The sequence below is a fragment of the Mastomys coucha genome, unplaced genomic scaffold (assembly GCF_008632895.1).
Source record: "Mastomys coucha isolate ucsf_1 unplaced genomic scaffold, UCSF_Mcou_1 pScaffold22, whole genome shotgun sequence".
NCBI lineage: Eukaryota > Metazoa > Chordata > Mammalia > Rodentia > Muridae > Mastomys > Mastomys coucha.
The window spans coordinates 144,207,298-144,222,290 of NW_022196905.1; the positions used below are offsets into that span (position 1 = coordinate 144,207,298).

The 14,993-nt window shown below is 45.0% G+C and overlaps 1 protein-coding gene across 1 annotated transcript in view; it reads left to right on the forward strand.

The window, feature by feature from the left end:
- Nucleotides 1-12,907, forward strand: part of B3glct (beta 3-glucosyltransferase) — an 86,101-nt gene extending 73,194 nt beyond the window's left edge. Inside the window, exons 13-15 of the mRNA XM_031338818.1 lie at nucleotides 2,048-2,167; nucleotides 5,566-5,710; nucleotides 9,823-12,907. Of these exons, the coding sequence (XP_031194678.1) occupies nucleotides 2,048-2,167; nucleotides 5,566-5,710; nucleotides 9,823-9,990 (433 nt within the window). The 3' untranslated portion in view covers nucleotides 9,991-12,907. The remainder of the gene's footprint in view (nucleotides 1-2,047; nucleotides 2,168-5,565; nucleotides 5,711-9,822) is intronic.
- The last annotated feature ends 2,086 nt before the right edge of the window (nucleotides 12,908-14,993 follow it).

A 14,993-nucleotide genomic window follows, 5' to 3' on the forward strand; every position in this document is an offset into this window, starting at 1 on the left:
TGGGAACAGATTGTTAAGTGAAATGCTTTTCCTGGGCCAAATCCCTGTAGATGGAGTTGAAATCTATCCGACTCACCCACATTCCTACTCTTTAGTGAATGCGAAGTGGGTGATAATTATCCGACTCCATTTGCAGCCCCTGAGCCTCTCAGTAGTATGTTGAAAATGAGACTCATTCGTGGTATAATAAGCCCAGAGGAATCTTAAATCACTATAACCTTAAAATACTGAATGTCGTAGGTGGAACTGACAATTTCACAATATGTAGGAAGAAGAGAAAAAACAATGTTCTCTCCTATGAGTTTTTTTATGCCTATGAGTGTTTTGCCTACATGTATGTAAGTGCACCACATGCATGCAGTGCCTGGAGAGGCCATAAGAGGGCGCTGAATTCCCTGGTGTAAGAGATGGTTGTGAGCCACTGTGTTGTTGCTGGGAACTGAATCTGGCTCTTCTGCATGAGAAGCCAGTGCTTCATGGCTGATGCACTTCTAGCCACCTCTCTTCTGTTTTTTTGTTATTTGTTTTGTTTTGTTTTGTTTTGTTTTAAGCTCAAGAAGTAGACCTGTTTTGCCCTAGAAAGTCTCAGGGATCTCGGTCTTTTCCACATTGAACTTCAGTTTCCTTAGATCTTCAAGCACGGCCCCTCTGTCAGCAAATGCAGTCATTCTCTCCATGCAGATGAATTCCTCAGACCACTCCTAGAAGACAGATCCCAAATTAGGTGTTTAGAATGTTTAACCTCTATGCCAACAACAGCAGAACTCAGAGGGATCATGTTTTATGCTCGCTCAGAAACTGCCAGCCTCGGCAAAGGCCTTGGGCTCCAGACGTTCTAAAGCTATTTACAGGCTTACAACCTCTAACAGGCTGCACACTTGAGAGACTCTGGAGCACGCGCTTGTAGGGAGGGGTTGCGGCTGTTTCTGTCTTATCCTTATACAGTAAAGCTGCTTCCCCAGCTCCGAGCTTCACCCTTTCTTCGGGTAAGCCCAGGAAAGCTGGATCCTTCTTGAGTGTTTGCTGGTCTCTTCTGGTGTCACCCCAACTCTCCCCAAGCAGAGGACAGTGAGTGTCTGGGACACCTGCTGCTCCCTGTCCATTTGCAACACTGTGTTTTGCTCAGAGCCTGTGGCATCTGCCCCGTAACCTCACTGGACTCAGCGGCATCTTGAAACTTAGTCCATTAAGATTTTAACCCAAAGTTATGGGTCATTTAAAAATTAGTTTTAAGGATCACTGGTCAGTGAGTGACCTAGAAATCTGGACGCTCTCTGTAAGGCATATAAGTGTTAGCTTGTTTTTGTTTGTTTTGTTTTGTTTGTTTGTTTGTTTGTTTTTTGGTTTTTGTTTTTGTTTTGTTTTGTTTTGTTTTTTTTGAGACAGGGTTTCTCTGTATAGCTGTGGCTGTTCTGGAACTCACTCTGTAGACCAGGCTGGCCTCCAACTCTGAAATCCGCCTGTCTCTGCCTCCCAAGTGCTGGGACTAAAGGTGTGCGCCACCACTGCCCGGCCCCTCCCTACTTTTTTCTCCTTTTCTATAGCTAACCTGGAACTATGTAGACCTCACTGGCCTTACTCTGAGGATTTGTGGGTATACCTTTCTGTGTTAGGTCTCTTCCCACCTGTCAGCCCCACCCTGACAGAAGAACAGCCTTCCCCCCCCCCCAAGCCTACTTAGCCTTTGGAAACTCTTTCGTAGCCATCAAGTGTTAAAACAACCCTAGTCTATTTGAGGAGAGGTGAGGTTTTAGCACCACTTACTTTGGGAACAGCCAAAACTCTACTCTCCTGGTAGAGGAAAATTATAGCCATCTGAGCACCTTCAGTCACTCACCTGCCACCTGCTGCCCCCACAGAGACCCCTGGGCCTGGCAGGGCTAAGTTCAAATTGGATGAAAGACACCCCTGATCTCTCTCTTCTAATGTACTGTGTTCATATTTTGAGTTTTTTTAAAAATCCATTTATTCTACACTTGAATTTCACCTCTAAATACTTCATTCTGAAGCCACACCAGAACTGAATAAGCTTCTCTCTGCGTCTCAGCATCTCCAGGCTCCGACACCTGCTTAGCTGCTATGACTCCAGTGACCCGGTGTTTCTGGGTGAGCGCTATGGCTACGGCCTGGGCACAGGCGGCTACAGCTACATCACAGGAGGAGGCGGGTGAGTGAGCAGAGCGGCTTATGGACGCAGCCATCTCTCATCTTCTCTGTATCTCTATTTATCCCTTAAGGATTAAGAGTCCAGGGACTCCTCTAGGTGCTCAAGGCCTTTAGGTACAATGTGACATGGGCGGGTGACCTGTGACCAAGCTCCCTCAAACTGTGAATCAGTTCCTGATCACGTCTGATACACATTACAACACAGGTGCTGTGGAATGTCCCCTTTTGAGATGAGGATCTGATGGTGTATCCTAGGCTGGCCTGGAACTCCTCTTCCCCCTGCCTCAGAGTGAGGCCCCAGCCTCAGAGTGATGCTGTCATTGGGGGGTGTAGCACCATACCTAGCTGGAAATGGTTTTTATATTGTGTCACTTCTGGGATGATGGAAAGAATACAAACAGTAAATATGTTTCACCTGTGCTTGGTTGAGTCCAGAAAGAACTACCTGTACTTTGAGCATTAGATTTTTTTTCTTTCTGCACAGGCAGAAATGGTCTGTAATTCTGAGGTCTGTCTGTTCTGGCACATGGATTCTCTTTACATGGTGGTTGCTTCTATTACAGAAAAGTAAACATTACATTTTGGAAACGTGAACAGAACTCATTGTAAAGATTACTTTATTCTTTGAAGAGATACTACAAAATTCAGGTCAAAGTATGTGGTGGTGGGAATATCCCTGTAATAATGCTTGATTCTAAACAGCCAACTAGTCTTGACTGTCTTTTTAGATGGAAGAAAATGCTTATGGATTTCAATTTCAGGAGAAAAAAAGTCATTAAAATTTTAAATTATCCAGTGCTTAATAAATCATGTTTGATGAAAGAAGAGTATAGAATCTTAGATTAGGCAATTAAGCAATATTTGTATAGGATTTATAGGTTTTTAAATAATAGTTAAAAATCAATCGTTTTAAATGAAGCACCTGCCTGAACTCTATGGGGAAAGATTTTAATTTGATTTTTTATGGGTAAGTCAGTTGGGCAGTTAATCTCCTTTGTTATTGCCGCAGCCTTTACTAGCGGGTGTTGAGGAGGGTAGTAACTGGATATCAGCCACAGACAGTTATGGTCACTATGTGCCAAGCAGTGCTAGATAGTTTACAAGCTTTTGAAGGGTTGGGGCCTTTCATTCTTTTTTTTATGAAACCCCGGTTTGGAATGGTTCTGTCTTAGTCTGTCACTAGAACAAAATGCTTGAACCTGGGTAACTTTTAACACAAAGAAGTTTCTCTAGCTGACAGTTTTAGAAGTCCAAAAACTGGCCCTGCCTTGTACTCAGCCTTGGTGGCAGCCTTCTGGTGACATCACAGGAGGATGACATGGAGGGAGAACCCACGTTGACACAGAAAACAGGAGAGGTTGAGGGACGGCTTCTATGTCCCATGACCAGAGTGTGACACCCTCCACGTATCGGGGGTCCCTAAGGCCCCCTGGTGACTTTGGCTTGTGCCCCTTTGGTCCTTCAGGCCTCATCTGTCAGCATTCTTGTCCTAAGGAGTCCATGTTGAACTTGTAGCGATTTCCCAGAAACACATTGTTTCTTCTTTTCTCTGATCATGGCCTCTGTTCAGTGTTGTTCCCCTTCCCAGCTTCCTGCGTCTCTGAAGACTTTAGGTCGCTGTCATTTACCAGGCCTGCTTGCCAGCAGCCTTGTGCAGCCTCTGGAGCCTCCCTGTAATAATGCTTGATTCTAAACAATTGTTGGAGGCTTTTCTAATGCACTTGCACAGTACTTTACGAAACCCGTTACTGTCTAATTGCCTGTTTACTTTGCTGCTTCCTGCTTAAGGTATGAATTATTTGTAGACAGCACCTGTGTCCTGTTTCTCATCAGGGCCCCACTGTGTAACAAAGGGACTCATTGCTTTTCAAGGAATTGAGAGCAAGTCAGTCTAGAAGGGCATGAACACTGTTTGTTTATTCCCACATAGATGATAGGAGTCATGCAAAGTCCGGTTTTTAAAAGCCCCCTCACTAAGATGCGGAAGTGATCTTCATGAGCTGATCCCTTCAGGGGGCCTTTGATAAAAACGTACAGACAATGGTGTGTACCTTGTCCAGGGCTGCTTAGCAGTTTCCAAGAATTTGGCTTAAGAATCAAGTTTTTTGTTTGCTTTTTTTTGTTGTTGTTGCATTTTTTTTTTTTTAATGGGTTGGGGCTGGAGAGGAGGCTCTGCGGTAAAGAGCACTCACTGTCTGCTCTTTCAGAGGACCCAGTTCAATTCCCACCACTGCTTCAGTCTCGATGCTCAGATACTCCATTCAGGGCACACCTAGGGACAGCCTGTAAGAATGTGTGCCGGGCCCTGCCGTCTCCCTCTGCTGCCCAGACTGGCAGGGGCTGTAGCAAATGGTCTTCCCTCACACTTGGGCTCCTTGTTGTCCGTGTGGATCTAGAACCCTGCTGTCAAGGGAAGCCGAGAAGGTTGCATGAGAGAAATGTTGCTGCCTGCGATGCTGGAGGGGAACACAGAAAGAGCAGAGTGGTCTGAGACTCTACCAGGAAGTACCACACACCAGGTCAAATGGTGTCACAGCACTGTTGAAGACAGGTTATGAGCCGGGCAGTGGTGGCCCATGCCTCTACTAATCCCAGCCCTTGGGAGGCAGAGGCAGGCGGATCTCTGAGTTCGAGGCCAGCCTGGTCTACAGAGTGAGTTCCAGGACAGGCAGGGCTACACAGAGAAACCCTACCTTAAACAAAACAAAACAGAAAAAAACCAGGTCACCGCCTGTCCACCCCTGCATTGTTTTCTGCTGCTGTGATTAAACAGGACACATATTTTAACCATGACTCAAAGGAACTTTGGGAGAAAAGGTTTTATTTCCTCCAATACCTTGCAGTCCATCATGAAAGCAAGTCAGGGCAAGAGCTGAAGCAGAGACCACGGGGGAGTGCCATTTACTGGCTTGTTCCCCATGCCTGCCTTCTTATACAACCCAGGGCCATGTGTCCAGGGGCATCACTACCCACAGTGGGCTAGACCCTCCCATATCAGTCAGTAATCGGGAAAATGGCCCCATAGACTTGCCTCCGGGTCAAACTAATAGAGGCATTTTCTCCAGTGAGGTTCCCTCTTTCCCGATGATTCTAGTGTCTTTCCTGATGATTCCAGCGTGTGTCAGGTTGACAAAAACTAACCCGGTAATGTTAGAAAAATCACATCTCATAGTGTTTGTTTACAGGAGATACATATAAAAGTGTCTCCTAGGGAGGTAAACGTCTCTTCAGGTGATTTTGCTTTCAAACAGTGTACAACCCTGCCCTCTCCAGTTGTCAGTGGAAGTGTTCCCGTCAGTTCCTCTCTCTGGAGAGTTCAGCCTCTAAACTGAAGCCCTCCATTAGGTTAAATGGGTTCCATGGCACCCTTTAATCCCCGTTTCTGTTTGCTTCTGCCAGTATGGTTTTCAGCAGGGAAGCCATTCGGAGAGTTCTTGTGAGCAACTGCCGATGCTACAGCAATGACGCTCCTGACGACATGGTCCTGGGCATGTGCTTCAGTGGGTTGGGCATCCCCGTGACACACAGCCCCCTCTTCCATCAGGTGAGAGCGTGATTCTCTTCCTCTCACTGGGGCGTGGGGAGGGGCGTCCTCCTCACTCAAGAGTCTATTTCTTTCTTCTCTCTTATTTTTGGAAATCTTAAGGAAGGTGCGGACAGGTTCCATGGGGAATATTATCTTTATTTATTTACTTTTAAATATGTGTGAGTGTTTTGTCTGCCTGTATGTATATATATCACGTGCATGCCTGGTGCCCACAGGGGTCCAAAAGCTAGAGTAATGGATGGTGTGAGCTGCCATGTGGGTACTGGGAACTGAACCTGGGTCCTCTGGAAGAGCAGCCAGTGCTCTTAACTGCTGAACCATCTCTCCAGCCCCTCCTTCTGAGCTTGCTTGCTTGTTTGATTCCTCCCTCCCTCTTTCTTTCTCTCTCAGTCTCTCCCTTCCTTCCTTTCTCCTTCCCTCCCTCCCTCCCTCCCTCCCTCCCTCCCTCCCTCCCTCCCTTCCTTCCTTTCTTTCCAAATAAATGCAAATCCTAACACTTTAGATCTACAATCCTAGCAATACAGAGAATTGAGCATGGCAGAATCTCACTATAGAACAACAACTTGAACAAAGCGAAGAACGTATAATCATTGACAATGAAGATAGAACTCACTCCTGTGTCCAGGAATCCTGTGTTAGTCCAAGGGTGGGGGGTTAAGAATAGAGCTTTTCTGAGAGGAAACTCATGGGGGCCCTCACTCCTGGCCCCTGCTGGGAGGCACATATGCGCCCAGGCCTTGAGATGTCTTTCTCTTTTAAGCCTGTGTCTTACGCTATCTTTACGATAGCTCAGAAAGTGAATTACTCTCTGTTTCTGCCTCTTAGACTCCATGTCTCCATGTTTCACTCATGGAAAAGTAATGCAGGCTGCTTGTGTATAAGGGAAGTAACTTATGAAGATTAATTAGATTTTTCTATAGCAGCCTCTTCCTCCTAGGAAGACAGAAAGATAATGTAATCCTGGAGTGAACGTCCTTTGAAGATAATTCAGAAACGATTATTTTTAGAGTTATGTGTTGTTCCTCATGTTTTAAAAACTCTTGATTTCTCTGATTCACACAGTAAATCTGAACCCTTTGTGATGTTACAGAGGGTTTATAGCCTGTGCCCCCAACCTACACTGCTGTGTCTGCTCTCTTTAGCATCTTTTAGAGTATGATCACATTCGAAGACTTGACATTTGTAATGGCTCAACCCAGGTCTCCATGATGTTTGTGCTGAGAGAATCTGAGACTGGGTACCCACACCTCAATGCCCAAATATGTAAGAGGTGGAGAGAGGGACTCAGAGCGTCCTCACAGGCCGTACTGGACAGGCCTCCTGCGTTTGTCAGGGTAGGTCACTGTGAAATCATAGGCCTAGATCATCCATTCCAAAATCATATTTCACTAATGGGTATAGCAATATGCAATGCTCAGTGAACTCTGCATAAAACACATGTTAAACTGGACAGGGATTTGTAAAAATAAATAATGGTTTCGGGATGCTGGACATCAAATAAAAACTAACGATAAACTTAGAAGCGTTAATTTCCAAAAACCTCCCTGCTGTACATACTTTTTGAATATGAGTAATGGAACATAAACCCCTCATGTCCAAAGTCTGTCATCTTACCTGTTCCCTGCCCTTTAACTTGGTTACAGAGAACATCATTTTTACCTCCATGTGCCTCACTGGAATAAATAAAAACTTTGTTCAGAAGAGAGGACTCTGCTTGGGGAAGCTGGGATGAAAACATACAAATGTCAACCAGCATTGCTATCAGTGTTGATATGGAGCAAACAAGAATAGGCCATGTCTCCACTGCTATACCCATAGATCAGTGCCTCACCAGGCCATATCTGAAAAGCCTGTCATTTTCTTGCAGGGGACCCAGGATTCCAGTGCCCTAGTGGTGGCTCACATTCATCTGTTAACTCCAGTTATAGGGATCCAGTGCTTTCTTCTGACCTCAATGGGCCCTAGGCATACATGTGATACTGTGGTGTTTTAAATAGGAATGGCTCCCACAGACTCATGTGTTTGAATGCTTGACCTTGTTAGAATACGTGTGGCCTTGTTGGAAGAAGTATGTAACTATGGGGGTGGGCCCTGGGCAGAAAAGATGCTGCTCCTGGTTACTGTTGGGTCAAGATATGGATCTCAGCTCCGCCAATGTCATGCCTGCCTGGGCGCTGCCATGTTTCTCACCTTGATGATAAAGGACTGAACCGCTGAACCTGTAAGCCAGCCCCCATTAAATGTTGTCCTTGTAAGAGTTGCCTTGGTCATAGTATCTCTTCACAGCAATAAAATTGTAAGACAGATATACATACATGCATGTGCACAAACACTCATGCACATAAAATGAAGTAGTTGCAATGCGGATCAACATTTATCTTGGGCCAGTTGTTATGGTGGGCATTTTAGATCTTAGCACTCAGGAAGCAGAGCCAGACAGATCTCAGAATCTAAGGCCATCCTGGTCTACATAGGAAGTTCCAGGCCAGCCTGGGCTATGTAGACCGATCCAGTCTCAAAAACTGAAACAAAACAAAATGTTATTCTGAAATAATCAGTTAAAAAGATTTGCCTTTACTTATTGTGTGGATGGGTGAGGGATACCACGGTGAGCATGTGATGGTCAGGCGAGGCTTTGCTCCATGCTGCCAGGCTGTGTGCTCTTTGAGGACAAGGGCAGATTCCTAGTTCTGTTGTGTCCCCAGAGCCTGGCTTACACACGAAACGTGAGAGAGTGAAGTAGGTTAGTGATTCAGCACCTGTGGTCTTCCGTGTGTAAGTGGCTCAGTGCTGCGATGCTCCGTGCACAGAGCCCCAATCTTCTCTTGGTGGGACTGGGGAGGCTGTGTGCTCCCTCCAGGTAAAGCAGAAAGGATGAAGATGGCTTGGGCGTCAGAGACAGCTGAGCCTAGGCCTAAACAGCACCTAATGCCAAAAAGGCCTGCAGCACGGGGCTGGGGGTGGGGGAGATGACCTGCATGGGTCCCCCACTTCACAGAGGTTTGCTATCTGAACCCACATGTAAGCCACAGGCAAGAAGTAAGGCCACTAGGCAAGGTGAACTCTGGCAACTGGTTTAAAGCAGCATGTGGGCTCCAGGGACGAAAGCCGCATCCTCAGGCTTGGCAGGAAGCACTTTTTTACCTGCTGAGCCAACCTTTTTTTTTTAAATTGACAATAGATGTTTTTATTATACAATATATTCTGAGTACAGTTCCCCTTGCTCAATTCCTCCCAGGTCCTCTCCACCTTTTCCTTACCACAAATCCACACCCCTTTTTCTTTCATTAGAAAATAGGGATCTAAAAACAAAAATAATGAAATAAAAAGAAATAAAAATAAAGGTAAAAAAAAAAAAAGCAAACCAAAATAGGACGATGGGGGTGGGAAAGGGGGACCAAATAAAAAAACACAAGAAACCCATACTGATGTAGAGGCTCACATATTTGCACAGACAGAAATCTCATAAAAACACAAAATTGGAAACCATGTTTTTTGTTTTTTAAAAAAGCCCAGGCAAAGCCTTGAGGCCAAACAAAACAAAACACAACAAAAAAATAAATAAAAAACAAAAACACCCCCCCACAAACATATACATATACACACACAAAACTGTTTAAAAATAGCAACAAGCTCATTTTTGTGTTGGCCATCTACTGCTGAGCATGGAGCCTGCCCTTGGGTGTGGTTTGCACACCCAGAGAAAACTAATTATTCCTTTTTGAGTAGTTATCAGCTGGAGATAACCTCTGGGTTAGGGCTAGGCCCTTCTGTCCCCTTCCTCTCTCAGTGCTGGAGCCCCCATCTGGCTTAGACCAGTGCGCATGCTCTGTGAGTTCATCTAAGTGCATCAGATCTACTGGGTATACTGGCCTTGCTTCCGTAGTGTCTTCCGCCCCCACAGGCTCTGACAATCTTTCTAACCCCCTTTCTGCAGATGCTTTGAGCCCTGAGGGAGAGATTTGATGGAGATATCACATTTGAGACTGGGTGCTCCAAGTTCCCTCTGCTTTGTGCAGTGTGGGTTTCCGTATTTGTCTCCATCTTCAGGAGGAACGAGCCCATCATTCTTAATCAGCAGGAAACTGTAACTCTGTTTTTTTGCGCAGGCTCGGCCAGTAGATTACCCCAAGGACTACCTCGCCCATCAGATTCCAGTATCATTTCATAAACACTGGCACATTGACCCGGTCAAGGTGTATCTCACGTGGCTGGCACCCAGTGAGGAAGACCAAGCCACGCAGAAGACACAGAAGGACCCAAGAGAAGAATTATAGAATGGAGTCTGGGACACGCGGATATAAGAGATTCACCCAGTCTGTTGAGCTGTGGTCCCGCTGCTCATGTATGCCATGTGAAATGGACACTTCCCAGACCTCACGGAAATATAATATTTTCTGGCTGTGTAGACTTATAAGGGAAACTGGGAAAAATTGCTTGTTTTGATTGATGTCATAATTGTAATGCAACAATTATTGTGCCTATTTTAGCCCACCACGGGCTGTGACACAACAGCTTTTTGACTGTCAGAGGAAATAAATAGTACCTGAAGTCCTTTTCTGTTTTCTTCCTTGTAACAGGGACTCTAATACAAGAATACGACTGGCTATCATTCCACATAAACATTGAGTCATTTGACATGGATATTGCCAAAGGCTTGAATCTTTAAGCCAGCAATTCTCAACCTGTGGGTCGCGACCCCAGGAGTGGCAGTGGTCCCATATCAGGAATCCTGCATATTAGGTATTTACATTTCGATTCATAACTGTAGAAAAATTACAGTTATGAAGTGGCAGGGTGATAGTTTTTATGGTTGTTGGTCATCACAACATGAAGGAACTGTATTAAAGGGTCCCTGCATTAGGAAGGTTGAGAACCACAGCTTTAAATGGTCCTATTGTTGATGGGAATTGGTTCCCAGACACTCAGTAGGAATGAAGTACTGAGGCTGATTGGTAAAATCTAAAACTCAGTGTGAACACCCCCAACTGTACAATCACGGTTGCTCTTTCCCCAGTTCTGCTGGTTGCACCTCAAAAGCAGAGATTCAAGGCCATCTGGTGAAGCCTCTGCTCCCTGCCAGTCTCCCCAAAGTCCTCCCCTGTATAGTGTACAGAGTGTCACCAGAACTTAGGATGCTGGGTTCATGGGTCTCTTCGGTGTCAGGAGTGGGGATGGGAGTCTGGAGATGTGTGCTGCATCTGGAGCTGGCCTGTTACTCTTACTTTTCTCTGGGTGTTACATAGTAACTTGCTTCAGGTTCAGGCTAGACCGCCTCCATCTTGGCAGCTGCAGCACAGCCCCTCATGAGAGGACCATGTGGGGCTTGGCAATTTTTCTGGGTTTTTAAAGAATGAAATCTGAACAACGTGTTTTAAAGCAACTCTCGTTTTCCAATCATACCTTTTATTAGGTCGTAATTTAACAATTCAGTATTAATATAAAAAAAGGACTGTGTCGATGTTTAAAGTAAGATGATGATTTTGTTATAAAAAAGGTCTTTGCACACGATTTGATCTCAAGCTCTTAAGGTTGTATATTATAATCCTTTCCTTTTTTTTTAATCTGAACTTCATTAACCTTACTTTATAAGGCTTCTAAACCCCTATAGCCTTTAAAGCCACACCATCAAAAGTACCTATGTGATTATTCTTTAACAATGTATATTCCTATGTAGTTTACTTTTGACCCATGTCCAAATTCATGCAATAGTATTTATCATCCTTTTCCCAAATCAATAAGTGCCTGGACTGGTGTGTGACCTGCTACTTCTGGTCTCTGGTTAAACATAGTCTGTGAAAACTGATTTTGTGATTTGGCCAGAAACTGGACCCAGGACAGTCAAATGTATGAAAAGGATCATAATGCTTTCTGGGTGTCCTGCTGATGGTCCAGCATCATTGCTGACACAGCTCTGGGTGTGGCCATTGCTAGCAGGGTACTTACCTTCTTGACCTTGCAGTGATACCCCTGGGGGACCTGCTTACTACACCAGAACAGTACAGGGAGTTCCTTAACTCACCCCTCCACCTCTGCTCCTGAAGTGTTGCCAGCCAGAGAATAGAAGAAGTTTCATTCCATAGGATAGAAGCTAGCGCTTCTAAACATGAAGAATAAAGAACCGCTCAACCTTTTTTCTCTGTTAAGACCTGTGCCCTTCCACCCCACCCCCACCCCCAGGATTCTTCACTGGTATTTCTAGATATGTGGTTAAATATGTTTCCCTTTTGGAGCTGTAGGAGCCTCGCCATGAATACAATGTCTGCACTTACTTCTGACCTTGCATTTTATCTATTGGTTAAGGCTAGATGGGGGATTTGTGGGAAGCCTGCAGGACAGGTGCTTAAAAATTGGGAACACTGGCAGATTAGAAAGACAATCAATGCAAACTGAACGTCTTAGGAAAAAGCAAAGAAATTTAAAACCACAGTTTATAAAGGTATTATGTTTGATATATAGCAAATGACAGGCCCTATTTTAACACCAACTGAGAACTGATATCTTAAAACCCCAAAAACAAAAAACTTAATTTTGGGCCTGGATTTTCAGGGCACATACCATCCTCTTTGGTGTTCTTTTCCCCTTTAAGTAAGGGTTTTTTTTGCCAGTGGATATTTTTATCCTAAGGATTTAGCACCAAGGATTTATGTATAAAATTATCTGGTAGGTCATTTTTACTTTTAAGCATTTTTCATGACCCAGCACATCACCTGACTGTAGGATTTTTACATCTTACAGCTAAATCAGAAGTCAAGACACAAAAATAACCTTTGTCAAATGCTTGGGAACATAATCGCTCAGCAGCCTGAGTAACACACGATGCTATACAGGGTCGTGCTAGATGCCAGTGTTCTCTGTGTGCTCTGATTGATTGACGACATTTAGTACGTTGCGTCCGTCACAGTTATTGATGTGTATAGAGAACCTCAGAGATTCACAACACAGTAGACATTTGTAAGAATATTTGTGGTGCCTCTGTTCGTAGATGTGTCATTTCTGTGGAAGAAAATCAATCAATGTATCATTAAGTACACTATAGCAGACTTACAAAGGGGCTTTGTTCCTGCCATCTTTGAGTGACAGGCCTGAAAAGGTGCTATTTATTGTTTTTGTCCCCAAGCCCTCTAAACAAGTCACCTGCAAAATGTGTCCTCCTCCTTTCTGTAGAATAAAAGAAAGGCTTTGTTTCTGGTATGCTTTGGCCCCTGTTGTCTCTATAAAGGCATGGATACTCCAAGCAGTGGAGGGGAGGAGAAAGGAGGGGAAGGGAGGGCAAGGTAGGAAAGGGGAGGGGATGGGGATGATCAGGAAGAAGGTACATTAACAAAAAGCCAGGACTAAACATGGCTGGGTGAGGTTTAGAGGTTTCTTTGCAGGGAGGGATTAGAGAGAGGGTCTGTGTGAGAAGAGGGTATTGGGGTGAAGAGCTGGAAGATTAAGGAAGCTGAAGTTTCACTAGTGGCTATGGAGGGTGCTATAGTGAGGGACTAGCAGGTCCCCAACAAGAAAGTGAGTAGGAATTGTTCCTCAGCCATCAGTTTATTGCTGAGACATGAAGTTCAGATGATGGCCAGCAATCAGCTGGATACGGTAGTCTGGGCTTCAGTGAAGCCAGAGTTTTAATTTTGAAAATCACAAGTGTTTTAAACATTTACTATTTTGGCCGAGCAGTGGTGGCACATGCCTTTAATCCCAGCACTTGGGAGGCAGAGGTAGGCGGATTTCTGAGTTCAAGGCCAGCCTGGTCTACAGAGTGAGTTCCAGGACAGCCCAGGCTACACAGAGAAACCCTGTCTCGAAAAAAAATTATTATTTTTAAGTTCTATGTAGATGTGTGTGTGTGTTTGCTTGTAGGTATGGGCACACCAGTGTTGTGCTCATGAAGGTATCAGATCTCCTGGAGCTAAGATTATAGACAGTTATGAGCCTCCTGACGTGGGTGCTTGGAAGTGAACTCAGGTTCTATGGAAGAGCAGCCAGTGCTCTTGACCCCTGAGCTATCACTCCAGCTGAAGCATAAGCCTTTGAAAGGGTCCACCCTCTCAGGAGTGGGTAGGGTGAGATCCTGGGAGAAACTGAAGGAGAGAGAGAGACAGCCTGTGAAGGAGACCAGTCAGTGTGTGTGTGTGTGTGTGTGTGTGTGTGTGTGTGTGTGTGTGTGTGTGTGTAGTGTGAGCTGCATGTCAGGCCGTGTGGTAAGGAAAGCCAGGGGAGGTTATTTCAAGAAGCAAATGTTCCACTCTATTCCAGCTGCCAAGAGGTCCATTAGGAGAGGACAGAGGGACTTTATGATTCAGTGACTTGGAAATCATGTGACCAGACACACCCATTCCCAGACAGTGAGACAGGTTAAGGAGCAAGTGCAGGTTGAAGACAATGACTGTGGTAAACATCTCTCTCTCTCTCTCTCTCTCTCTCTCTCTCTCTCTCTCTCTCTCTCTCTCTCTCTCTCTCTCTCTCTCACACACACACACACACACACACACAATTCTCTCACATATAGGATTCCCTCTCTCACATGTAGCATGTAGCATTTTCTCTCTCTGGGTCTCCCTCTCTCTCACATATAGAATTCTCTCTCTCTCTCTCTCTCCCTCTCTCCCTCTCTCTCTCTCTCTCTCTCTCTCTCACACACACACACACACACACATACACATACACATACACACACACATGCACACACACACACACATACACACACACACATGCACACACAGAGAGTTCTGAGTTTGTTCACAGTCAAGGAAAGGAAGGTGTCTTGAGAGAAGATGGAAGATGAGGCATGTGGAGTTTGGCTTTCATGATGGAAAGTGTGGAGTCTGTCTCTGTGATGAAAGTGTTCCAGCAGGGAGCAATGTTGTCTGCCCTGACTGTGTTAGTGAATGGAGCTGGCAGTGTTTGTCATAGTCCTGTGTTTACAGGTCTCTGAGTGCTTAGAACCTTCTGTAAGGGAAGGATAGAGGCAGATATAGGAAGACTTACTGCTGAGAACGTGTGGATAGGTTCATGCCTACCACATTTGAGACATGTCTCTGTTGAGTTTAATTCTGTAATGTGTGATTTTCGTGGGAAGCAGCTTCATGAGTTACAGTAAAGGAACTCCTTATATCATGAATATCTTAGCTGAGATTCACAGATGTGCAGTCAGCAGCCCAGGGGTCCATGTCTGGTGAGTGGCAGAAGTAGGTTTTAATGGATTTTTAATTTATGTGTCTAAGTGTTTTGCCTGTAGGCATGTCTGTGTACTATATGTGTTCCTGGTGCCTGAGGAGGCCAGAAG